Raw genomic sequence first — 27,201 nt, forward strand, 5'->3', positions numbered from 1 at the left:
TGGTGCCATCACATCCCACAGCATCCAGAAGCTGCAGGCCTAAAAGAGAGATGGAACGGCTTTTGAAGGTGTTAACAGACACTAGCTTTCAGAGGACACCCTATGAGCACCACCCTCCAGTCTCATTGTACTCACTAAATCCAGGATCATTTCGTGGTGTTTTCGTTTCCAGGGTAAAATATATGGATGCAGAACCCAAGGAGTAAGACTAGGAGCAGCCATGCCTACCATCATCCCATTGGCCTGCTTGGGGAGTTTATGTTTCCCATCCCCAGAACTCTGGGCTCTGAGGGTCTGAATCCCATGTGGGGAACATCCCCACCACAGGACATAATAGGAGGCCCTTAAACCTTAAACTACCACTGCAGCTACTGACGTTGAGATCTTTGTGTCAAGAGAGTAGCAGGCACAGGAAGGAGTCACAATTTTGGCAGGAGTAATTGATCCTGATCGTTAAGTGGAGGTACAGTTGTCATTTAACAATACAGGCAAGAAGAATATATCTGGCGCCCAGATTACCCACTGGGGCATCCTTTCTGCAGTTCAACTCCTCTCTCTGCACAATCCTAGGGCCTTCACAGTGAAGGCATTTCTGAAGAAAGAACAACAGGGACCAGACTGACCAAGCACTGCATTAGCTACGACTACCAGGACACTGACCATGCCAAAGACTAGGGAACAGTGGCAGTAGCAAAGTGGCCCTACAGATGAGACACTGAGTGACTTAACCACTGGGGCCTGCAGTGCACTACTTCTGAGCCCTCACCCCCATGTCCCCCTTTTTTTTTTTAAACTACTTTACTGAGGTATGATTGACATACAAAAAGCTGTACATATTTAATGTGTACAACTTGATGAGTTTGGAGATTAAGTATACACTTTATGAAACCATCACCACAATCTCTGCCATAAACATATCCATCACCTTCAAAAGTTTCCTCCTGCCCTCATTAGTAGGTATTATTTTGTGATAAGAACCTTAACATAATTTCTAACCCTTTAGCAAAATTTTAAGTCTACAATACTGTGCTATTCCCGACGGGGACTCTGTGGTACAGATCTCAAGGATTCATTTCGTCCTGCATAACTAAAACTTTGTTCCTTTTGACTAATACTTCCCCATTTCCCTTCCTGGATGAATCTGGAGGACATTAATGCTCAGTGAAATAAGCCAGACACAGAAAGACAAATACTATATGATACCACTTATATGAGAAACTAAAAACAGTCAAACACATAGAAGAAGAGAGAAGAATGCTGACTGCCCTTGTGTCTTTTCTTGATACTCAGCCAAGGACAAAAAGAAAAGCCAGGCTTCCAGCAGCTCTATTGTCAGGGGCTCCATGGAGAGGCTTGATTTCTTTGCCCTGGTTGTATTACCCACTCTACACCTCTTCATTGATCCTCCTGACGCTAAGGGCAGAAGATTCCACTGTTATAGCAAACACAAACTGCCTAACCAGTGCATATATCCTTACTCTTGAACTTCCTTCCATTCCTTGTTCCTAACCTTGCAGGGTCTCTTGATAGCTGACTCCAGGGCACACACATTTTCAGATGAGTGGAGAATGGTGCTTTAAGGTGGTAAAGGAACATCTCCCATAATCCCAAGTCAGTTTTCTCCATTATTTTGATTTTATCTCCATTATTTTTCTCTAATCCCTTTCACTATTCATATCTCAACCATACCCCCATGGGATGCTTTTAAACATTTTCTCCTTTTTGCAATAAAAAAAAATTATATTAAATATACTTCCTTTAGTTGTATATGTCTCAAATATCGTACCATAAGTTCATTTTAAATTCATTTTTAACAATATTCATTAAAGAGTAGTTTTTGGGGCACCTGGGTGGCTCAGTCAGTTGGGCGTCTGACGTCAGCTCAGGTCATGATCTCACAGTCCGTGAGTTCGAGCCCCGCGTCGGGCTCTGTGCTGACAGCTCAGAGCCTGGAGGCTGCTTCGGATTCTGTGTCTCCCTCTCTCTCTGCCCCTCCCTTGCTCATGCTCTGTCTTTCTCTGTCTCAAAAATAAATGAAAACATTAAAAAAGAAAGCAGTTTTGACATTTTCCCATTTAATTAATGTTATGCTCTTTAATTTACTTAAATTATAGATAATAGTATATATGATTTACAGACAAATAATCTGTAATGATGTGGCATGTTGGTTAGCAAACTGGAAGGTATCAAAAACGCAGACCAAAATTTAAGTAGATATCATTGTATTAACAACTGCTTTCAATATTTGATGTTTGAAAGTTGAGATTTCCGAGTTTCAAAAAGTTAGCTCATTTATTTTTATAACTTTTATATGTTTCTAAATGAAGAAACAAAAGATAAGGTCTCAAATTATGATTTACAAGCAGATTTTCACAATTACCACACTGCTCAGTCTGGATGCTTGGTTCCTTCAAAAATGAAAGGTCCAATTAGCCAAAATCATGAGTATATTTTTTTCTTTGCCTGTCAATTTTTTTCAAGTACTAAGCAAACTTTGATTGAATAAAATGTATAGATGCGGTAAAGGTCAGTAAGAGATAGGTTTGCAGAGTAAGTATGCATCTTTCCTTTCATCATTGAATGAATATAGTTTTACATTAAACAGTATGTGCTAGATTAATCCCACTGCCTCTCCAGACCCAATATCTTTCTTTATCCCATGTCTCATTGTAAAGAGTTCATTTTTATGGATTGCTTCAACAGTTTCTACTGGTTTCTATTGGATTTGGCCATTGGAGATATATTGAAGGTGAGTGGAGTTGGGGTATTTATTCCCCCCAGCTGGTAGGTCACCTGAGCTGGCTAAGTCTTGTGACTAAAGGTTACAGCTCGTGTGAACGGGTTCTCTCCATCTCCTCACCTCTTCAGACGTGACTTGACCATGGCTCCCTGCTGAGTTCTTCACTATTCCTTGTGGTTTCTCTATACTCTGCTCACACTTTTTAAATATTCTCTCTGTTAAATACTCGTCAAATTACATGATTTAAGGTTCAGTGTGCCATCTCTTTTCTGACTGAACCCTAACTCTTATGTAATACGAGACTATGAATGAAAACAATGTGAAATGATATAATGTTCATAAACATGGCGGCCAGTCAGCAAATGTTAAAGCACGGAGCAACTGAACCATGAGCTCTCTCATCTGATATCCATTAAGTGCCACACACGCTCAGCCAAACACATATTCAAGGCTCAAGAGAAAGGCAGCCCAAATATTTACTTTATTCTGATTTTTTAAACTAGAAACTAAAACCACAAACACTCTTTAACTATAAACACTCCCTAACAACCCCAAACTTTTACAAACTACCAGATGAAACAAAAAGTTTTGCTAATTGAAGTGATTCTCTTAAACCCCATCCCAATGGATAAATTATAAATAATGTATAAGGGACATGTGTGTGTTGGGGATGTGTGTGTTGGTTTAGAATCCCTGGATATGTAAGACTGTACATCCCTACTGATGAAAATTAGGCATAGCACCAGAGTTTGAAATTGATTTCTAGTCACCTAATCTGTAAATGGAAATACAGCCACTAACTTTCCTCTAAACCTGACTACAAGCCAGTATCCAAAGGATTATGTACTGTCCAGCAAGAGACACACAGGTCGAAGACCATCCCGTCCCATCCCATCAGTGCTTGAGTCTCTGAGAATTCGTGAGTAGCTGGATTATACACAGGGACTGGATATAGTAGTTCATTATTATGGGAACATTATGTGAAGAGTTGGGATCACTGACTTCTCAGCTAATAGCTATCATGTGCAGAGAGCTTCGAGCACTCCAAGACTGCCGCCTGAGAACGGAAGCGGAGAAGGACACATGGCCACAGCAATTCAGGGTACGGGGAGTCCAGTCTTCCCCATTTGGTTGATCATGCCAACAGAACATAAGACCAGAAAATGGAGCATAATGTGACACTAGGGAATACCTGTCACAAAATATAACGTTTATTGATTTTCTTTTAATGTATTCTTCCAACTCTACTATGGCCTGAAAGTTATTGGGATAGTACCAGCTACTAGAATGTCCAGTGAAGATATGCTTGCAAGGCAAAAAGCTTGATCGTCCAGATCCTTCCTACCTTTCACATCTCTAACTCAAAGTTGGCTGTGCCTGTCTACCAGTTTGTTGCACCTCTCTCTCTCTCTCTCTCTCTCCCTCCCTCCCTCATGGGAAAGTTGCAGATAGTCTACAATCCACTAAGCAAGAGAAAGTCCACAAGCCCCAAGACACCATCAGAAAGCGTAGGGTAGATGGAGCCAATGAAGGAAGGTCACGAAAGAACAGAGGACTAACCTGCTTCTTCCCAACCACTTAAAATGGCTAAGAATAAGAATCGTTTTACTTCCTCCTCCTCCTCTTCCTTTCACCTCCTTCCCTTTTCAACCTATTTCATCTCGCCTCTTTACAGGCTAGAAAGGAACCAGCTACAAGTCACTGTGAACTGAGGAGATAATCCAATTACAATGGAAGGCCATACCCTGGAAGCAAAGGTATGTAGCCTTCCAAAGAAAAACTCGGTAACTGAGGCTACAGGATGATATTCTCTTTCAGCACCAGGCAAAACAGCAAAATTAATCTTTTTCCAGGCCTCGCTCACCGTCAATATCCCTACCTCAGATAGCCAATATTTCCTTGTATCTCTCTATGGTGAAAAGTGGTCACATGCTGGTCAGTTCATCCCAGCATGTGATCCAAAAAAGTCATATGAATAAATAAACAAATTAGGAATTAATTGATGAGTAAAATATTCCCCCCAATTATCTTACTTTACCAAAGCAGAACTTCCCTTTACTGAGTTCAGCTTACTATTGATTAATCTGTGGGGCGCCTGGGTGGCTCAGTCTGTTAAGTGTCCGACTTTTGATTTTGGCTCAGGTTATGATCTCATGATTCTTGAGTTCCAGCCCCGTGATGGGCTCTCTGCTGACAGTGTGGAGCTTTCTTGGGATTCTCTCTCTCTCCCTCTTCCCCTCCCCACCACTCACATTCTCACTCCGTCTCAAAACAAATAGAGAAACATCTAAAAAAAATCTTTGTAGTGTGATTCACCACCAGTTTAACCTTCCCAGAGGGTCCTTTTATTCCTAAAGTAGATCTCTGTACAATGAAAAGAGCCATAACCCAAATCTGCTGGGGTCACTAACATGTGGCATCGAGGGAGTTTCACAGCATGTGGTCTTAGGACCCACCCCCACCTTCCTTTTCCCAGCGGCCCTGCACCCCAAGAGGCCTTTCACAGGTCACACCAAGAGACAGAGTAGATATAAATAGCCACAGATGAGGAAGCCATCTCTTTCCAGGAACCGGAATACATTTCTTGCCTCTGTGTCGTCCTTCCTGTGTTGAGTTCTGTTCAACACAATAATGTGTCAACAAAAATAGTGCTGCTCAACAACCCACTGATTTTCTGCTGCTGAGCAAGGAGTGTGATGGGCCAGCAGTCCTCAGAAGGGGGTTGTCACAAAATAGGAAGTGTTATTTTTTTTTTTTTAGCCATCGACAAGGAAATTCACTGTAAAAGTGTATCCATCTGTCGTAAAAAGTGCTACTACCGGTATTAAGACCCCTGACTCTTGCAGTGAGTTCCACAACGACTAAAACCCCTCCTAAGGAAAGGGACCTGGAGATATAAAGCCTTTCAGAAATGAAGACATGTACTGAGCACTGGATTCGTGTGACAGGATGTATCTACCTGGGGCGTTTGTAAAGGCCTGGGGAGACTCCTACGGTGGCCATGGGGTGCCGGGCCCCTTACCTTACCACACTGCTTACATTTTCCCTCCTGCCGACGCCTGTGCACCCAGTGATGACGCACAAAGTTCTGTGGGAAAACAAAAGTAAAAGAGTACGTTTAAATTTGCAAAGCCCATTATTAGTTTTTTAAATGTTTAAGCATAAAGATTTCCTTAAACTATAACCTAAGCCCATATTAGCACAATACCAAACACGTGTATGTATGACTTGTTTGACAATAAATATGAATCCACTTGGAAAACCCGAAGCTACCCCCATGCCCAGGGATCTTCCGTATTTGTAGAAATCATGAATCGTGTCCTCCCTCCATGTCTTCCTCGTGGCCACATTGTGAAGCTCTTCCTCCGCTTTCTTCCTAGTAAAATGCTGTGCAGATGTGGGAGGTGACTGAAATGCCATCAGAGAAGTGAAAGGTGAAGGGAAGATGAAACCCCATCTATTTTTAAAAACAAATATGTACTGAATGCTTTATATATGCCAGGCAGGCACTGTATTAAACATCCACGCTAGGAAGAACTTTAAGAAATTAAATTCTCAGAAAAAAAAAAAAAAACAAACAAACAGATCTCCTCATTCAGGACACAGAGGATGAGAATCTTTCACTCGCAAAAGTGAAGGCAAAGAAAAGATGAAGGAGAAAGAGGACGAAGACAGCAAGAGATGTGGGCCCATTGTGACGTTTTTGCAATGACATTGTGTTTCAACTGTCCTTGGGTTCTCTAAACAAGATCAGCTTTCAAGGTCTATTCTTATCTTGGGCCCTAGGAAACAATGAGAGCCCTTTTCCTCCCAAATAGACAGTCACTCCTCGTGCAGGGAGTCAAGGAGACCCATTACCACTGCTGTTAGGATATATCATAGGAGAGAAAGTTGTCTTCAGGCCCAGTGGTATCGATAAACTTACATACAATTCATCCCTCTTATACCAATACACCTAAAATACTTCTTTTTTCCTCCTGTCCTTTTCTGAGAAAACACCCTTGAGCCTGTATTAACATGTCCATCATCAGGCCACAACCCATATTTTCCCTTTGAAAGGCCCTCTAATATATATCCAGTCATTCAGCAAATACTTAACTAGATGTCTACTATCTGGCAGGCACTCTTTTAAGTATACAGGTATACAGGAAATAGATCCGTGTTAGGAAAAACAAATGTTATATCAACACATGAAATCCAGAGTGACAAAACTACCTCTGACAAACATGAGCATTATCAGTTCTAAGACGCCACCTCTGTTTCTCTTCATAATGTCAAATCAATTCAAGCTAAAGCTTAAACAAAGAGCCTGGAGGAATAATGGTGTTTTGAATGTAATAAGATATAAAGAAGCATAACGGTCCCACTAATTAGTCTAATTTTTGTCTTGCTTTCCCCACTGAGGCAATTTAATTAACAAAAGGACACAATTCTCATATTGTTCTCAGAAAGAAGCTAGTAATAATATTCTTGAGTACTAACTGTGTGCCTGGCACTTTTAAGATACTTTAAATGTAATAATTATTTTAATTTTCATGAAAATTTCTATCAGTAGAGATGCCAGTCAGTATGTACCAGAAGAATCCCATTTGTTGTGAAAATACTGAAATATTCCTATATTTGTTGATAAATTAGTTTAGTTCCCCCACCATCCTCCTGGCTCCTCCCCGAATGCCATAGCACCTCACCCTACCCCCTCAACACTGGAAGCCATTTCTACCCCCTCTTACTATTAATCAACTAGAATGTTCGTTTTTGACATAAAAGGTCTCCAGGATCCTCCTCCAATGAGCGCTCTTTTGAAAACAAATCACGTTGCCTGAGCAAACCCAGAATCCTGGGCTGTGCTCAACTGGTGGTGGTTGCCTGTATGAACTTCAATATCATACAAACGATGCTGGGTCCCATGGCTGGCTGTGGCTTCCAGGAGAGCGGCAGCAAGTCAGAAATCGCCCAGTTATCAGTGCCCAAAGTACCCACTGGGGCTGAAGTTGCTGGACCCTGCTGGCCCTCCAGCCCACTGCCTAAGAATAGGGCTGGGGAGGACTGGGCCAGTTGCCAACTACACCCTATCTCAATTCACAACACCATAGAGCACATTATCGGAGGTTTTTACCTGAATTATCACGATCACCCTCCTTTCACAAATTACAAAGCTAAGGGATTGAGCAGATACTTCAGATGTAAGGGTGAGAACAAGGATTCCAACCCAGGCAGGCTGGCAAAGGAGCCTATGCTCTTAACCACCAGGTTGCTGTGCCTTTCCTCCGCTCCGAAAGCTCAGGATCAAGCTCCTTCAGTAAATGATTTCAATGACAGTAGTCGAAACACTGAATATACAAAAACATCAGTACTATAAGAGAGAAAAATTTACTGTAATTGCTGTTAGTTTAGCAAAAGCTGTGGGAAAATGAACAATATCATTGATGGTAGAGAAATTTTCCACTTACGGAGATTATACATCACCTAATGACTATCAATTTAAGGAGGGAAATGTTGGAAGAATTTGATGCAATTGCCTATGAAATCATGGCTGACTCATGGGGTTATTTAGCTAGTGACAGCTCTAATCAAAAGATTAAACCAACAATTTCCAGGAATCAACAATTATTTAGAAATTATAAGACTGACTTAATGAATCATTTATGGTCGCAACATGTGTCATTTGGTACACAGATTTATAATACCATGTAGTTTAACCTACTTAGGGAATAGAAAGGAACATTTTTAAATTGTTTATTTAAATATTAACATATGACTCAGAAAGTTGTGAAATATTTTTAATATCATTTTTCTAGAAAATAGGCTGCAAATTAAGACACAGATAAAGTAACTTAAACAAAAGCACTACTTTAGAAGAAACTGAATAACTGTCTCCCATCCATAGCTCTGATTTGAGAGGTCAAGCATCCTTTTATTAACAGGTCTTCACAGGCCTAAAAGAAACTTCTTGTGCTGCTGCTTTAATATAGTTTGAACAAACATCCAAAAACACGTGTTGAGTGGAATGGAATTGTCAACCTAATTTTTGATGATTAAATCATGTAGTTGCCACTTGGGAGGGTTATCAATCACGATATCAATCAGAGGAGGAAGAAAAAACAGTTTCTACAGAATCACTTCTCTTTTCTAACCTTCACTACCAAGCACCTTCATTTTTCACACTATTTCCTTTGGGCTATTTTTCACATCTCCTAAATTATGGAACTGCAATTAGACTCAGGACCCTTCTACTACAAATACGAGTGTGGACATACTGCTGTTAATATAGCAAAGTAAGGCTTCTAACACCATGACATCTTTGTATTATTTGTCGATAATCTCTGAATTATTCATATACTGTCTTCCAAGTACTGGGTAAAGGAAAGGACTATTACTTATGGGTATTCAAAATCTGTGATACATCACTTCAGGGTTTATAATTCAGTATCATTAGCAGATACATAACACAATTGCTCACTTCTTTTTCCAACGACAAGTTTAATTCCTAACATTATTCACAGACTGCTTGAAAGAATCTTAGAAATTATAATCTAATCCAGATAGCTTATATCTTAGAAAACTGAGCTCCAGAAAGATTCATCTTAGAGGTGTTCAACCAACATTCATTAAAAAACTTCCATAGGTCAGACATTCCACAAAGCATAAGGTACTGTGGTTAACAATCCCTGCCCTAGATCCCTGAACTAGAGATACCCAGAGTGGAAAGAAGCAGAAATATCATTTGAACCCAAGCCAAACTATTTCTAAAGTGACTGTTCTTTCATTTACATTCAGTAAACTACCTAAGGTCCCTTAATTAAGAATTTCAAATGAGTCATGCCCACCATAAGTTTCATCTTCAAACTGTCCTCTTACAACAAGAGTTCTTAGGCATTTGGGGAGAAATTAACTCATTTATAAATGCTTTTAGTCAACAGACAGTCAACAAATCACACCCTTTGTGTCCTGGTACAATGAGTTTGGGACGAATTCCCTGAGTTACCTCCCAAGGCGTACACTTCGGGGGTGGGGGGGGGGGGGGCGGTGACAAACAAGCAAATGAGTAATATCCATAAACAATTATGACATGCAAAGTACTCTGAGGGGGCAAACAAGGTACTTTGATAAAGAACAATGTGCAATCTATTTAGAGGAGATCATTAAGGAAGACCTCAGAGGGGATGATATTGGAGCTGAGGCCTGACTCTAAGAAACGGTTAGCCATAAAGAGACCTCTAGTACAACAGTGAAATACATAAATAACTGTGGGGAATACCTTGGTCCATGCCTCAAGAACTAAAAGAAAGTTCACATGGCAGCTGGATGGGTTTGAAGAGGTGTGCTTGAGCAAGACTACACAGGCCTTTTCATAAAGAATTGGGCTTTATTCTAACTGCTGTGAAAACCAGTGGAACAATTACAGGATCTGATTTCCATTTTAAAAATCACTCTCTCAAATTCAGATGGATTGAAGGGGAAAATCAAGGAATCATGAAGAGGCTAATGTAGTAGTCAAGAGAGATCATGGTGTCCTAGTCTAGGGTGCTAAAAACAGAAACGAAGATAAGTAGATGGTTTGAAATCTGTTTTATAAATAAAATTGATAGGGCTGGCAAAAGAATTAGATGTGTGGAATATATGAGAGAAGGAATCAATGATCCCCCAGTCTTTTTGACCGAGGAGCTGGATCAATAGCCATCTCATTTTCTGAGGTGTAAAAAAAAATTGAAAAAAAAACTTTTTATGGTGATGTTAATAAATAGTTTGGTTTTAATGTGTTATATTTGATGTGACTGTGATACATTCAACGGACATTCCAAACAGAACTCCAAGAAGTGTGGACTGGAACTGCTACATTAGGAGTTGTCAGCTCAGACATCATTTTCAAAGCCATGAAATTGGAAGAGTTCTCTCAACAAGAGTGGGCTGAGAGAATACATGACCAAATACCAAGCCCAGAGAAATACACAGAAATCAGGGGGATTGAATAATGAAAGAGAGTGGGGAGGACTATCCAATGAAATAAGAAGAAATTAGGAAAGAGGTCAAGGCAGGAGAGAATTTTGAGAAGGGGATTTGAAAATATTTGAAATATATTTGAACGTGAATAATTTGAATATATCTGAAAGATTAAATAAGAAGAGAATGGAAAAATATCTAATGGATTTGGTACGTAAGAGATGTTGAAAAAAGCAATTTCAGTGAATAGATAGAGTGGAAACCAGATCAGAACAGGTTAAAATGACTAGGAGGTGATATAATCAAAACAATTATATAGACAACACTTTCTGGAAGTCTAGCAGTGAATGCAAAAATGAGAATCGAACAGCAGCTAAGACACAGTTGGTGGTTAAGGAATATTTTCATTCATTTATTTTAAGATGGGAGATGTCAGAGCATGTTCGCGGTGATGGAAATAATCTAGAGGAGGGGTGAAAGAGGTAAAAATTTAGGAATGAAAAATATATCAAGCCCTTGCTACAAAGACAAAAGGTGTTCAAAGCACTTATGGAGGAGGGTCTGGCTTCACAGAAGAGAAATGATACCACTATTAAAAACTAAAACAATATATAACCCCTTGCAGTAGAAAATGGTGCACAACAATTACCACTATCTATTTAGAGAAAGAGAGAAATTAAAGGACAGGGAAGCTAAGACTGGACATATGGATCCCCTGATTGGAAATTCACTAAGTTCTTGTTAAAAACACAAAACTATTCCATCTACTGTCCTAAAGGAATCTTCTCCTTCATTAGAGTACTTACTGAGTTATCTTCTGGCCAATGCTATAGTGCACTTGGGTGGCATTAAGGGTACCCACAAGCCTATCATTTTTCTCGCACTCTCCTCACCTTATGTATGACCCATACCCTTCCTATTGCTGATACAATGGCCAAACACAGTGGGAGAGGACAAGGGACAGGGACAATTATTCTTCCTCTCTCCACAACCTCCACTCCCAACGTACTCCGTTTCATGTTTTCTCCTAATCTTCCTGTATTAGTAACAACGAGATGTCTTTTTTTCACACTGTCTTTTTCATTATTTGTCAATAAGATGTCAGGGACTCTCTCCATACTCACAGTCTGTACTCACACGGTTTCTTTTCCTTTTCTACACATTCATCTATTCTCACAATTTTACTTACTGCATGCTGACGATTCACAAATGTCTTACCTCTAACCCAATCTCCTTCTTAAGCTCCAAACACACATACCCACTCAGCTGTCTACTGGGCATCTCCAGCTGGGGCCTCAAGGACACCACACACTTGAAAATCCTACAACTAAACTCATCAACTCCCCAACCCATTCTCAGGTCAACTCATTTTCCAACATTTCATCGGTTTTCTAGGACAGAAGGCTGGTTTACTCTGGACTCCTCTTTGTGTCCTTAATCCAACCAATTATTACATCCTGTCAACTTTATTTCCTTCAAGTTCCTATCCACTAATTTTCTTCACCCTCAGGATTACTCATAGTTCAGATCACCACCAGAACAGCTCCTTAAATTCTCTCCATGACTTCAATATGGCTGCTCTTGAACTATATGGTATTCCTTCCACACTGCCGCCAAAATAATATAGTCTGCTTAAAACAGTTTAATGTCCCGCCCTCCCGCAAATTACCATGATGATAAAACACTCAACTTGTAATGTGGCTTACGAGGACCTTCATGGCCTACCTCCTGCTTATCTCTTGAATTTCACATCTTACTTGTTATGCTTTCTCACTTTTGTGCTTGTGAGCATGTGCTCTTTCTGTCTAGGAGGCTGTCACTCGCCTCCTACTTACCCTCCCTCTAACCACACCTTCACTTAAGATAACTCCTCTGGGTCTCAGTTTACTTGCTACCTCTTCCAGGAAGCCCTTCCTCTGGTGTCTTAACCTCTCTCACCCGTTCATCAGTGCACAGAGCTAGTTTGAGGAGTACACCAGCTGGGAAGGTTTCCAAGAGGACAAACCTATATTTAGAACTGAAAATAATCTCACCAGGAAGGTAAGTGAAATGGAGGAAGTATATTTTACAAAAATGGCATTTCCTCCACTTTCTCTTATTGAAAGCACCATATACAGTGGTAACACCTGGAAAGCTCAACTCTGTTCCAGGGAGGATGGGCTCACTGCAGCCTTTTGTTTTGCCAATTGGAGAGTGCAGTTTGGGGCCAGGAGATAAACTATCCAGGATAACACAGGAGGGCTGAGAACCTCTACTAACTGTCTTACCTTCTCTAACTTTTCAACATGTACTCAGTCTCTTCGAAGAAGAACTGAACAGACAAATTAGGTCTAAACGCAGCTCTTCTCCTATCCTCCCCTCTGCTTATGACTAACAGGGCAATTGCTCTTCCTTATGATTTCCCATTTACCTCTTTGTCTTCACTACTGGGCCGTGAAGTCAAGGACTGAGCACTGAATGTAGTCCTTCCGTGGATCTCTCTACCTATCTACCTGCCCACTTACTCACTTATCAGATGAAAACATTGCAATTCAGAAAGATTAGGTGAGATACTTCAAATCATACAGCATCAAGACTGGTATGGAAACCAGTTTGGCTTCAGTGTTCATGGGAATACTCAGTAACTATGCTGCCCCCCTGAATAGCTTCTACCCATTCAAAACTGAAAAAAAATGAAATGAAAATGGACCACAGCACAATAAAATGCCATGTATTTCTTACCTCTTCAGTTCTACCACTGCCTCCTACCTACTCATTAAAACCTTCATCCCCAGTGCATTTCATGAAAATACTAAAGGGCAATGTACGTGTGCTGAGGAGACTGGGAGATTTTACTGGTGGTATTTACGGATGTGTTAATAAGAAACCGATGTGGAATGGACAGAGCTAGACTTTGGTTCTGAATCCAGGCGAATATCTGTTAATCCAGTGAATCAATGGGAAACAAAAGGTGGTATATGAAGTCGAGTTCTGAAACACTCACTTCTCTTGGCGATCTTGAGCCCCCTTCTCGAAACGTTGGTTTACATCTGAAATTAATCTGTCATTAAAAAGAAAAGTGCATTATATTAGGGATAAGCATCAGACTAGACTGACTTACTTGAACAAATAAACAATGATACACATAGTGAGACTACAAAACAAAAGCCCCACAGTTTAACACTTGAAATCATCACCCCAGATAATCTATAGGGGTCCCAAGTGATCCTATATCTCCAGTCCACGTCTCTTCATTCTCATTGATGAAAGCAACAGATCTTTAAACAATAGTGCTCTTACACTGTAAACTTGAGGAAAAGAGATAAAGAGTAAGAAAAAAACATACAAGGCAGCTGAAATCACACAGCTATGCTGCAGATTTTAAAAGTAGGGCAACATAGGGGCGCCTGGGTGGCTCAGTCGGTTAGGCGGCCGACTTCGGCTCAGGTCATGATCTCATGGTCTGTGAGTTCAAGCCCCGCATCAGGCTCTGTACTGACAGCTCAGAGCCTGGAGCCTGTTTTGGATTCTGTGTCTCCCTCTCTCTGACCCGCCCCCATTCATGCTCTGTCTCAAAAATAAATAAACGTTAAAAAAAAAAAATTAAAAAAAAAAAGTAGGGCAACATAAACTTGAGAAATTTTTAATATGATGATGATGATTTCACATGCACAAATTTTTCTTTAAGTCTGCAGTCCTGCCTTTCTTTTAGGTGGGCAGGCCTCCGGGAAACATGGACATCTTCTTTAGCTACTTGATAAAGTGAAGGGAATACAGAAATGAAGGAGGAGATAAGTAAATGGGGTTGGGACAGCAACAAACAAACAAACAACAACAACAACAAAAAAAAACCCCAACCAAACTATACATAGACAAAGAGAGAGAAAAAAAATGTTAGTACTCATCCCCACAAAATACCAGTTGGCAACAACTGGTAATATGTTTGTGAAATAATGCATGTCTCAGGGGATTACAATATTTCAACACATTGACACATGGCAGCTCAAGAACATAGCTAACACAGAGACCCACACATGGCAATAAAGGAGAGGCACGAAAGAGGACAGCGTTTGGCTCATGACTGGAGCCTTCCCGTTCCCACAAACGACCGCTCAATGGACTCTATAGAATCTACTTCTTCTGGAGGCAAGACACCATGGGGATGTCACCTCCGGCCCACCCACACATTCATGCTGTGCAAGCAGAACACCACCCCAAGAAAGGAAGGAGAGCTGGCTTCTGGCCTGGTTGTCTTCCTTGCAGCCACTTTAGGAAAAAGAAACTCACAAACATCAGGCAAATCTAAATGATCATTTTAAAGAGCTTATGGATTTTTTTTCTTAAAAAAAAAATCTAGTGGAATAAATATCCAATGGGTGAGTAACGATGTCTGTCATTGTAAAGAAAATTAGTGTGTGCTAGTCTTTTCTCTCTAACCTTACCATTCCTCCTCCCAAGAGGCAACGTAGAATGATACCAAGTTTTCCTTTGGGAAGTAATCGAGCAAATTAACCTTAAGCACTGCTTTTCTGTTACTAATCCAGTAATAATGTTGGTCTTCCAGTTTTTTTAAAGGGCACTCTCTTGAAAAAGGTGGAAATAAGAAAGGACACCTGGTCTTTGAAGTCCAAATACTTGCAGTGTAGCCAACACTACAGCAGGTGGCGGTGTCTCACCTTTTCTAGCTGTTCAATGCAGGCGGTGTGGACGACGATTTTACAGACCGCACACTTCCTCCTGAGGGCCGATTTCTACAACATTCAATTCAAAATACAAGAAGAAATATTAACAGTCTGTTCTGAAGAGTTCCCTGGTAGTAAAGAGAGTATACATAAACAAAGCAAACGTAAGCAAATTTAAAACGTCATCTTAAGCATTCGATAATAGGGCAAACTTCAACACTCCTTGACCTACCTACTACCTCCGTATCTCCATGACTCAAGGCATCCTAGATTTCCTCTCCAGAATATAATAAATATAATAGCTGCTATATAGAACTAGTAGAGCATATAATATGAACCAGGCTCTTTATTCTGTCATTTCTAAGTTTTATAACCTAACAACCGCAGGCATTAGTATCCTCTGGGTTTTGTTTTTGTTTTTTTTACATTTTTACTCTGGTAGTTAAGCAGCAGGACCAACATCCAGAATGAGGTCTAAGTTCAAAACAGGCACTCTTTCCTGACTGCCAAGAGTTGACATTTCAAGAGGCCAACAGCTTCAGGCTTCTATCCCAGCCACAAATCTACACTAAGCTACTTGGGTCTTCACCCACATCTTGGGGAAACTAAGAGGAGAACCTAACTCTCACGCCTGACAATAGCAATAAGTAGTAACAATACCAGCAGCGGCAGCTAACATGAATGTAGTACTCGTTAGGAGTCAGGCACTCTTAGAAGCACTTTACAAATTGTAACTCATTCAATCTCCACAACCCTACGAAATAGGTAGCATTTTTACCCCCATTTTACAGATGACAAAGCTGGGGCGCAGTAAGTGATGTGCCCAAGGTCTCGTAATTAGGACACAGCACCGCCGGGGAGTCTAGCTCTGAGCTCACAAGACTGTGAGCATCACACAGTTTGGCTTCTCTGACGGGCACTGCCAGTTTCAACGAACAATAAATATACTTTCTGAGGTGTATCTTTTCTCTAACAATACAAAACGAGCAGCAGGGTCAAAGAGGAACAGGTGGAATCTTAACACTGCCAGCTCCACGGAAATCCTAGCTGGGAATGCTCAGGCCTCCCTGCAAAAGCACAGGCTAGAAGGTAGGTCTGCAGGAATAACTGTGGGCTTTGAGCACTGAAAGCAGCTTATTATAACAAAGCTAATCTGTAAAATAGTGAATCAAAGCATTCGAGTGTGAAAGGCCTTGCCTTTCTTGGGAAAGGTGCTAGTGTAGATTGTTGGCAAACTGCCCTCTTCTGATGTGTGGCTTCCCTTGCTGAGATAATCACTTTTGAGCCAAAACTTGAAGTATTACGATTGCCAAAGAAGACTAGAAGGGACTGGAAGCCCCCCCCCCCCCCCCCCCCCCGGAAGGGACAGTTATCGGGAACGCAACTAGAGCCTCCTGCCTTCTGGATGCTTCCACTCGCTCCACGCGGGGTATGCACGCTGCTGTCTGACTCCCACAAAGCGCCTAGAACCGTGCGGGACTGGGGCAACCCAACCTGCGGTCTCCCCCTGCCGGCGAGGGGTTAGGGACCCTGCCTGCAGACGGCTCTCCTGTGCCTGGGGAGAGAACACGTTCGGGAACATGAAGTAAGTTGGACAATCCACTGAATTTTCAAAGAGCAAAAGATAAGGGAGATCCAGGCATCTAGTTACACTACTGGAAAGTGTCTCCGCTCTACTACTAAAAAGAGAGGAGGGAGAGGGGGGAGGGGGGAGGGGGTGTGGGAGGGGGGTGAGGAAGGAACAGTAGTGGAAGCAGCAGCAGCACTCAAGGCAACAATAAGAAAATTCTAGTTTGCAAATTTTCACAAGCAGATTTCCCACAAGCAAATTTGTGCTGCTCTCCTGTTTCCTTCAGATCTCCTGGTACAGATCACTGATGCAGCAACACCTGCATAAAGTGTATGCGGCACCTGAGTCCTGCCGCTCCTCAGTATTGCAGTGATGCTAAGGAAACTGGAGTGAATTCCAGTCTACACACTATCCACCAACCCCGTGGGAGATCACGCTGCAGACAAACACAGCAATTCCACTCATGGTAGGTGATCACTGATGGGTATGATTTAAGGATGCCTGAAAAGCCTCCTTCCTTACCAATAACCCCTGCTCCGAACTGGCTTTGCGCCCGTAGGGCTCCAGGGACTCTAAGAGGCTCCTCAGAGGTCACTGAGGATTGGAGCAAGAGCACCAAGCAGGCGGAGGGACCCGTGCATACTCTGTGAAACCAGAATACCTCTTCCTTTCCTTGTTTTCCATATCAGGATTCTAAATCATAATCTCTTTTGAAAAAGGGATATGGGCTAATAGTAAGAGTTTGACAACCACAAGGTTAAGACATGTCCTCTCTCAGCTTTCTGGGATAACATGTAAATATACCAACATCATTCATATGAACAATTCAGTATGGCATGTTCTCCAGATGATAACGTATGAAGTCAAGTGCTTCAGTTATAAAACCAACTTTATTTCAATGATATTGAGTTTTAAAAGACCATCAGAAAATACATACTCTCATGCCTTTAGAGCCAGAATATACAGACCATAATCTGAATTTTTCTTCATAAACACTACAACACGATGCATTTTTTAAAATTACTTATTTTTTTAATTTATATTCAAGTTAGTTAGCATATATATAGTGCAATAATAATGTTCTCTGTGTTTTGAGCCTCTTATGTTTTGTCCCCCTCCTTGTTTTTATAGCATTTTTGCTTCCCTTCCCTTATGTTCATCTGTTTTGTATCTTAAATTCCACATGAGTGAAGTCATATGATATTTGTCTTTCTCTAATTTCGCTTAGCGTAACACCCTCTAGTTCCATCCATGTTTTTGCAAACGGCAAGATTTTGTTCTTTTTGATTGCCGAGTAATACTCCACTGTATATATAAACCATATCGTCTTTATCCATCCATCTGTCAATGGACATTTGGGCTCTTTCCATACTTTGGCTATTGTTGATAGTGCTGCTATAAACATGGGGGTGCATGTGTCCCTTCGAAACAGCACACTTGTATCCCTTGGATAAACGCCTAGTAGTGCAACTGCTGGGTCGTAGGGTAGTTCTATTTTTAGATTTTTGAGGAACCTCCATACTGTTTTCCAGAGTGGCTGCACCAGCTTGCATTACCACCAACAGTGCAAAAGAGATCCTCTCTCTCTGCATCCTCACCAACATCTGTTGTTCCTTGAATCAACATGATGCATTTTACTACAAAAAAACGGTTATTTTTCTAACAAACTAGAGATCCCTTCAGTGTCATTGTGCTTATCTTTTGTTGTCCTTAATTTCTTAAATGACAGTTTCTAAATAATTTATAATCTGAGGAATCAGGTAATTAAGGTTTATAATCATATGCAAAATTAAGTAAATTCTGGGTGAAGGCCTAAGGTCTTTTCCCATAGTAATAAAATATACATGGATTTTAGTCCCTCAACTAATAAAAATTGTTTCAGTGAATCAGATTTTAACTGCTGACTTCTTGGTTTATGTGTTTCAATGGGTCAAAGTTATTCAAAGTAGGTGGATAATAAGCTTCTGGGCAGAAATTGCTCAGAAAAGAAATAATTTTTGTGCTTGGTTATGTTAGTTTTTATTTGAGGATGTAAACTAAATACAAAGTCAAAATGTCAGAATCTAGACTGTAAGTATTTACTTTTCCTTTAAAAAAAAAAAGCCCAAAATCTCTTAATCAGTTATTTAAACTAATGTTTCATTCACTATGAAAAGTGTTAAGTAAAAAAAAAAAAAAAAAAGTCATTAAGGGGCACCTGGGGGGCTTGGCTGGCTGAGTGTCTGACTCTTAATTTCCAGTCAGGCCATGATGTCACAGATGGTGGGATCGAGCCCCCTGTCAGGCTCTGTGCTGCCACGGTGGAGCCTGCTTGGGATTCTCTCTCTCTCCCTCTGTCTTTTCCCCTGCCTCACTCTTGCACATGCATGCACGCTCTCTCCCTCTCTCTCTTTCTGGTCTCAAAATAAATAAACTTTTAAAAAGTCATTAAGTCATTACACACATGTTTGCAAATTGAAATTTAAAAATTTTAAAACTTCACTGTCTTCAATGAATTTAAAGGCCAATGCTTTAAATATCACGTAAAGTTGGGGCGCCTGGGTGGCGCAGTCGGTTAAGCGTCCAACTTCAGCCAGGTCACGATCTCGCGGTCCGTGAGTTCGAGCCCCGCGTCAGGCTCTGGGCTGATGGCTCAGAGCCTGGAGCCTGTTTCCGATTCTGTGTCTCCCTCTCTCTCTGCCCCTCCCCTGTTCATGCTCTGTCTCTCTCTGTCCCAAAAAATAAATAAACGTTGAAAAAAAAAAAATAAATATCACGTAAAGTTACTTCAATGTTAGCATCCAAAGGAAATCCATTAGGTTGTAAATTGTGTGTGTGTGTGTATGTACACGCACATAACATCTATGAAAATTAAGACAATAGAGGATATAATACAGATGGTATCTTATCACATCATGACCAACATCTATTTAAATAACACTAACACAAAGATAGGCTGTACTTCCCGACAGTGGACACAATCCAACTAGCAGACTAATAGCGACTGTAAAACAACACTCTAAGTTCTGACTTGGCCCTCCATGTTTCCCCATGCTGCAAGCACTCTGGCATTCAAAGCAGTGACAGCCCTTTCCCCAACTTCAGCTCCTATCAAGCACAGAAGTAACGTTATCTCAGCCTGAGACCACGGGAGCTGGGCCTGGGACAGAAGGATCCGAGGCAAGCAGTGGTGGAGTTCAAGATCTAACACCATCCCACCCACCTACCACCTTTGGTCCTAAGTCCCTGATTCATATGCACCACCAAGAAAGCTATAGTTTCTTCCTCTGAGCCAGAGATGTGATTTTCTCTAGGTAGCAATGAATATCTGGTGATAGTGAACGAGGTTTGATAGAAAGAAAAGAGAGAAGAGGGAGGGAAGAGGGAGGAGCGAAGGGGAGGGAAGGGAAAGGAGACCCAGCTGTACAGGCCTCTGGTTTGTAAAAGGCTGGGGCTTCTTAGTGCCCAAGGCAATTGAATTATTACCCCTAACAGTCTGAACTTTGACCCCAAGAAGCAGGTACAAGGCCAGCTGTGCCCCTTCCCAACAAGACATACACCAAACCTGTTTGTCCCTGAAGATGGACCAAATTTACCTGCCGGCTGACCTTATCTCTCCTGCTGTGTTCTTAAGGATACACCCCCTGCTGTCACCCCCACGCAAATCCACAGGTGCGGACCAGATCAGGAGCAGAGAAGTGGGAGGAAATACCCAAGAGTCCTCAAAGCTGGCATGGCAACCCTGTCTTGGTCTCCCTGTTTCAGGAGAGCTTAGAGACCAGAACCGCTGCACGCCAAAGTTCGGGCTCGGAGCACCTCTCTCCAGACAGGGTTCCCAGACAGACCCAACGCAAGGAATCACTGCTCTCTGGAGCTCCACCTCTAACAATGAGGCCACAGTGATAAAAGGATGAATGGACAGGGAAGGGTTCCTCCAGGCAGAGACCCAATCATGCTGGGAGCAGGGAAAGGGGCAGAGAAGGCACTCTGGGGAAAGGACCCGGATGGGGCACAGAGCCAGAAAAAGATGGGGGGGCTGGGGCTGGGGGAATGGGCTTAGCCTCAGGCTCTGGCCAGCTCTCTTCTTCTCCGTGATTACTTAGCTCCTTTGCTTATCCCAGATCCCAAGAATCATGCCAAAAGGAATAAGATACGTGGAAGGGCTGGAGATCAGGAAAAGGGGAAAGAGTAAGTAAGGCAAGAAGAATTGTATCCTTCCTTCTTGCTCCCTTTCAGCCACAGAGCTCAGTCTATGCGGCACTTTGGTGGGAGGGGGAAACAGGAGAGGCAACAGGGCTGGGGTAAGGCCATTTCCTCTCCAGGGGTGGGAGAACGGAGTGCTCAGGAGAGAGGAGGGAAGGGGCTCCTCAGCTTCTGGAGTGTCAGGAATTCGGTGTCCTTTCAGTGGGGAATGCCTCTACGGGCACAGGAACAAGAACACTGTCGCTGTATAATCCAAGGTAAATGAAAACAAGATTCTTTGATTTATTTAAAAACCTAATTAGAAGAAATGACAAGCATACTTGGCAGGTTCTGCTTCTCTGGAGAGCCTGGGATGCAATCTGTAAATTGGTATTAGGAAAAATGAAGAATGACATTATCTGGAAGTTCCATTAATACGATTTCAGAGCCAAGCACAGCCTCCATGGTCACTCACGCTGGCTCCTCTTTTCCTCCAACAGAACACAGGACATTTTGGACAAATCAGGAGGGTGGCTCAGCTGAAGTCCCAGTGCACCCCTGTTGTGGTTCCTCATTACATCAAGTAAGTCTAGGACGACAAGATTTCAAAAATCCCGGGCCAAGGAGCAAAAATGCCGGACATCTCGAGGAGCTTGTGGCTCAAAGGTACTCCCAAAGCTGCCGCATAGGATCTACCGCAAAGAGACCTCGCTTTGTGTTAAAGGGGCCAGCCCTCAGCATGAGGACTGTTGGCCCATGTTGGAAGGTCAAGACCTTCATTTGCCAAGGTCCTGTGTGTCTGTGCCCTGTGTCCTCTGGGCAGACAAGGTCTCGGTGAGGGCTGAATCCCTCTGAGATAGCTGCTTTTCACCATTGACACCCTAGATTCTAAATGCCAGATGTACCCCAGAATATCTGAAAGAGAAGGTGCAGGAACAACAGGAGGCTGGGTCGAGGACTCATGTAAATGGGTGCACAAAAATACTCGTGCTACGCTCAAGTACACCTAAACCTGCATATGCTTGCCCTCTGGAGTCACGATGGTCTGAGATGCCCTACATAAATGAGTTTTCCGTGCGGCTGAAACAATGCTAACCCCTGACTTTTCTAAAGGATATTTATGAACGTGTTTGGTCAATAAACAATTTTAACCATGCCTACGAAGGTAAGACAATGCTACATGCAGTACAGGAAGTAAAGAGGGAGGAGCTTCTATCTTTCCTAGGAAAAGCTGGCAAGCCACTTGAGGAGCTAGGAAGGACTCGGAAAAAAGAAAACCAAAAAAAACCAGTCATTAACGGAGAAGGCCACACATAGCTAAATGCTAAATGAGCAGCTCAGACAGTGAAAGTCATCACTTAGTGGAGGATAAGCTCTCAGAGGCTGAGTCAGTAAAAAGGACCTGACAGAAAAGCAAATTCTTGAATTGGGCCTTAAAAGATAAACGTTTCAGGGGCGCCTGGGTGGCGCAGTCGGTTGGGCGTCCGACTTCAGCCAGGTCACGATCTCGCGGTCCGAGTTCGAGCCCCGCGTCGGGCTCTGGGCTGATGGCTCAGAGCCTGGAGCCTGTTTCCGATTCTGTGTCTCCCTCTCTCTCTGCCCCTCCCCCGTTCATGCTTGGTCTCTCTCTGTCCCAAAAATAAATAAACATTGAAAAAAAAAAAAATAATAAAAAAAAAAAAAAGATAAACGTTTCAAAAATCAAGGGCACCCCAAAAGAGAGCAAGCCAAAATCTCATTATGTAGTGCACACTGACGTCTCCCAAAGGAACGGAGACTGGCTTGGGCACGTCTGTTGGGGTACAGAGTCACTGGGCTCACAAGTGTCTACTGGCATGAGTTCTTGGGTGCCAGGTCGGAAGCTGGAGTGTGGAGGCTTCTGTGTGTGCCCAGGTGGAGGTCAGGTGAGTAGGGCATGCACAGAGGTGAGCAGTGGGGCCGCTGGCTGTGTGAACAGGCCAGAGGAGCTGTGTCACAAGGGACTGTCAGAAAAATGGCAAAGAACTATTCCCCAGAGGCCCTGGTTAAACACTGTAGGAGCCCAGCAGACATTCCAGAAGGAAGGGAGGGAGGAAAGAGGAAGGATTTGCAGTGAAGGGAGTTCTCCCTTTCAAGCCCCTGCCCCAGCCCCAGTCTGGAGAACTGGTGGCCTTGGGATTACGAGACAAAATGTCCACCAGGACGCAGGCATTCTCACAGCAGGCAACCCCAAAAGAAAAAATGAGCTACCTTACAGGTGTTTGAGGAACAGGAGGCCTCTGCACAGAGAGGGAAAACAGCACAGAGGCTTCGTGGTGATTACAGCTGCACTACTTTTTGGGTCGCAAATGAGACGCCTTCTGGGAGCCTTGGGGACCCTGGATGGGAAGGTTACCGTGCAGAAGACTGAGGTCTTAGTGGGTAGAGAACAGAAAGTCTGTGTTACTGCTGCTCACGTTACTCTACCTGTATCTACAGGCTAGTTAAACTGGAATCTGTACTTGGGTAATGGTTGTGGGGGTGGGGAGGAAACATGCCAGACAAAATTGGGGCCAGCAAGTAGGCCAGTCTTCCCAAATAGAAGTCCCGGTTAGGTGATGCAGATCAGGCTAGAAGGGTGAGCCAGGAAAAGACTGCTGAAGTTCTTAAATCTAGGCTGAGAAACACAAATTTTAATCTAATGGGCAATGGAATACGGACAGAGTTGTTGAGACTAAAGTGGCCAAAAATCATCATTTAATCTGGTCGCATTAGGTAGCACTACCCGAAAGCAGAAGGAAGGCAAAAGGAAATGAGAGAAGTAATTTATTAACAGGGTCAATCAGTAAATGTCAAGCACCTAGTAGGTGCCAAGCACTGGGAATACAGCAGTGAACAAAATACTAACAAAAATTGTTTTAACCTCATGGAGATTACTGAGTCCTAGTAGAGACAGACAATAAAATGATACATAAATATATATATATGAAATACGATATATATGATACATAAATATATATATATGTATATATATATCATTCATATATATATATATATATATATATATATATATATATATTATGTTGATGGAAATAAGTGCTAAAGAGAAAAATTAAAGAGAGAATAAGGAATAGGAGAGATACCAAGAGTAGAGGGAATTTGGCCAGGAAAGGTCTCAACAACCAGATACATTCTGCGAAATGCCAGAAGGAAGTGTACGGGTTTGTCATACAGATATCTGGGGAGGAAAGCATTCTGGGCAAAGGGGTCAACAGCAAGTGCAAAGCCCAGAGGCATGAGGGCCCTGGGATGTTTAAAAAGTGACAAAGGGGCCAGTGTGGTTGGAGAAAACTAGGTAGAGATGAAGCCAGACAATACCAGAAGGCCAGATCATACGGGATCTTGCAAATCATGGTTAAGACACACGCTTTCTCTGAAAGAGAATAAGTAATCAGAGTCTGCAGCGATAACTCACGTATTAGGCAATTAGAGCCTGAATGAGAGTGACACCAGTAATACGGAAGGCTGAGGCACACGAGTGATCAAGTGATAAAGGAGACCCCTCTCCGGTCACACGCAGACTTCCATTAAGCTTAACACGCATGTCTTCTACGTGGGCCTTAGGCGTCCGAATAGCGTAATTGACAGCCCAGGATGGCTTCACACCCACATGTTGGCCAGCCTGCTGCTTGTGAGTACCGGCTGACTACACATCCTACAATCTCATACTCTGTTACAGTGGAGATGCCTCTAACGTCCTGCAATAAAACTCAATATGCTTTTCAAACAGCATATTTTGTTGTGTTCTAAAGAACACGTTTATGTGAAGCAATGTGTACGTGAAGTGTTCATGTTTCTAGAGACACCGTCCCCCGAGGAAGCTTGGATATGCCTGTAAATCTAGAGGGTAAACAGTAGCCACCTGAGCTAAGGCACAGACGTGTTGATTCCACAGCTTCTCTGGAGACACATAAAGGAGAAAAGTGCCTTCTCAGGACTGTTTCTACATAAATAAAGGTTCTCTATTTCCTCAACAGTTGGTGTCCATTTTTCATTTGAAGAGAAAGCAAGCCCAAATCTTAGAGCAGAAAACTAAAGGAAGGGGACAGACTTTGCAAGCCTGAAGAGGAGAACAGAAACATCTTACAAAAACCTCTCTTCCTCCTGTGAAACAGGCAATCGGGGCTCACCGGAGAAACCATTTGGTAAAAACCAAATTGCCAGAACTCGTGTTAATTCAAAGCTCAAGTTGATGGTTGGTTATACAGAGTGGTACCTCATCATTTTTTGAACATTATCTTAAGACTGGTAAAAACTGTGGTCAGAATGGCACAAGATTCATTTTAAATGTGGGAGTAGAGGGGAAGATACTTGGCTGAATCTCAGTAGTTCACACTTACAATAAAATCTGTACCAAGTTCTTCTACGAGTGGCTTACGTTCGTGATTTCAAGGCATTGTTCTCTAATGAAAAAAAAAGTGATAGGTACTGATTGGTTGCAATAGAAAGCTACATGAAAATCTTAGGTGGAGTCTACATGTTGGAACTCAATTGAGTTTAACTGGTGCACACCACTACTATCTTTTATAAGTCTGTGTAAAATTCAGGTGTAGTTATTGAGAGTTGACACAAATATATGTCGCAGCTGTCACTTATGGAAACCATAATGTGTGGTCTGAGAAATGTGCACAAGTCTGATGGAAAGATGCCAATACTGCGCAGCTCTGGGAGACCACTGGACTGTGGGATACTGAGTGTGTGCATCCGGTGACGGGCACGAGACGGCTACGCTGCTTAGGCATTCTTTCTGCCACCTCTTTCATGATCCCGATGCATTAAAAAGGGATTTCAGAGGTTCCTGGGTGGCTCAGTCCGTTGAGCACCAACTCTTGATTTTGGATCAGGTCATGATCTCACAGTTGGTGGGATTGAGCCCTGCATTGGGCTCTGCGCTGTCAGCATGAAGCCTGATTGGGATTCATTCTCTCTCTTCTCTCTCTCCCTCTCCCTCTCTCTACCCCTCCCTTGTGTACATGCTCACCCTCTCTCTAAATAAACATTAAAAAAACAAAAGGATTTCAGCCTAATGAACTGGAAGAACTCTTTGAAAATCCTAATTCTGTTTCTTACTCTTGGTTGTTATTTTACTTTCTCTGTGCTTTGTTGCCCTCAGCTCTTGTTTTTCCTTCTTTTTTTCCCCTTCTGCCTGCTTGTCTTCTCTCTTGTATCTTTCTGTCCCATTCATTTTCTCTATGCTTCTCAGCTTAGATGCAAGAAGGTCCTGCTTATATGACCGCGGCCAGTCAATGGCTTTAACTTTATTGGGTGCTATCTTCCTATCTTTGGTTCTTTCCAGACGATTTTGTGACCTGTTGAATTTTTATACTCTTTTCAAGGGATCTCAGGTCAAAGTTTCCATGTATCTCATAGATTACCTGAAGTGTTAACTATATGTGCAAAAAAATGTACATAAATAGGATTATAAGTACACAGACACTAATAAGTATTCATGCAACTAGAGGCCTACATAGCCAAAGAGATGTACATTTATGAATTTCAAGCAGACAGATATAAAAATGGACTGGATATACTACGAAAGTCATAATGAAGACAAATTAACAGGAAACGGTGTACCTATGTTATCTTAATGGCTCTAATGCTAAGGTAGTATATCAAGTGTGTAGAGAACTGAGGCTCACTATAAACTAGAAAACACCAAGGCTTGCCTTTCGGTCCTTGCTGGTGTGATGGCACCATATACACTCCCTAACCCGCAGCATGCATCCTAACATGTCCTCATTATCAGTTTACTTTGTAGAAATCAAGGAATTTGTTATTTATAGTTCACAGCTTGAGGTTTCTAAAAAATAATTTAGATACATTTGCTTTAATATGGAATACTCTACTCACTTAAGAAGCCGTATCAAGCTGTGGTAAATGAGCCGTTCTTTCGTTGCCATTTCCTACATCCCAAGCTCTTGGTGACATAATTAAGAGAAAGTCTTCCCAAGTCCAGCCAAGAAGACCACCGTTTCAGTCATGGTACACTCAGAGCTAGCTACATCCCCAGTTTGCAGTATGATTTCCACTCACATACACACACCCACCCATACCATTTTTCAGTGAGGACATCACTACCGCAGACAGTATTTACCAGTATGGCTGCTAGT

General features: G+C 42.2%; 1 protein-coding gene across 3 annotated transcripts in view; it reads right to left on the reverse strand.

The window, feature by feature from the left end:
• DGKI (diacylglycerol kinase iota) overlaps positions 1-27,201 on the reverse strand; it is a 455,508-nt gene that overhangs the window by 243,661 nt on the left and 184,646 nt on the right. For all 3 annotated transcript variants that reach the window (XM_047850207.1, XM_047850206.1, XM_047850208.1), the window contains 3 exons: positions 15,337-15,411; positions 13,665-13,721; positions 5,763-5,828 (listed from right to left, as the gene is read on the reverse strand). In XM_047850207.1, the coding sequence (XP_047706163.1) occupies positions 5,763-5,828; positions 13,665-13,721; positions 15,337-15,411 (198 nt within the window). The remainder of the gene's footprint in view (positions 1-5,762; positions 5,829-13,664; positions 13,722-15,336; positions 15,412-27,201) is intronic.

This window comes from Prionailurus viverrinus, chromosome A2 (assembly GCF_022837055.1).
Source record: "Prionailurus viverrinus isolate Anna chromosome A2, UM_Priviv_1.0, whole genome shotgun sequence".
Taxonomy (NCBI): domain Eukaryota; kingdom Metazoa; phylum Chordata; class Mammalia; order Carnivora; family Felidae; genus Prionailurus; species Prionailurus viverrinus.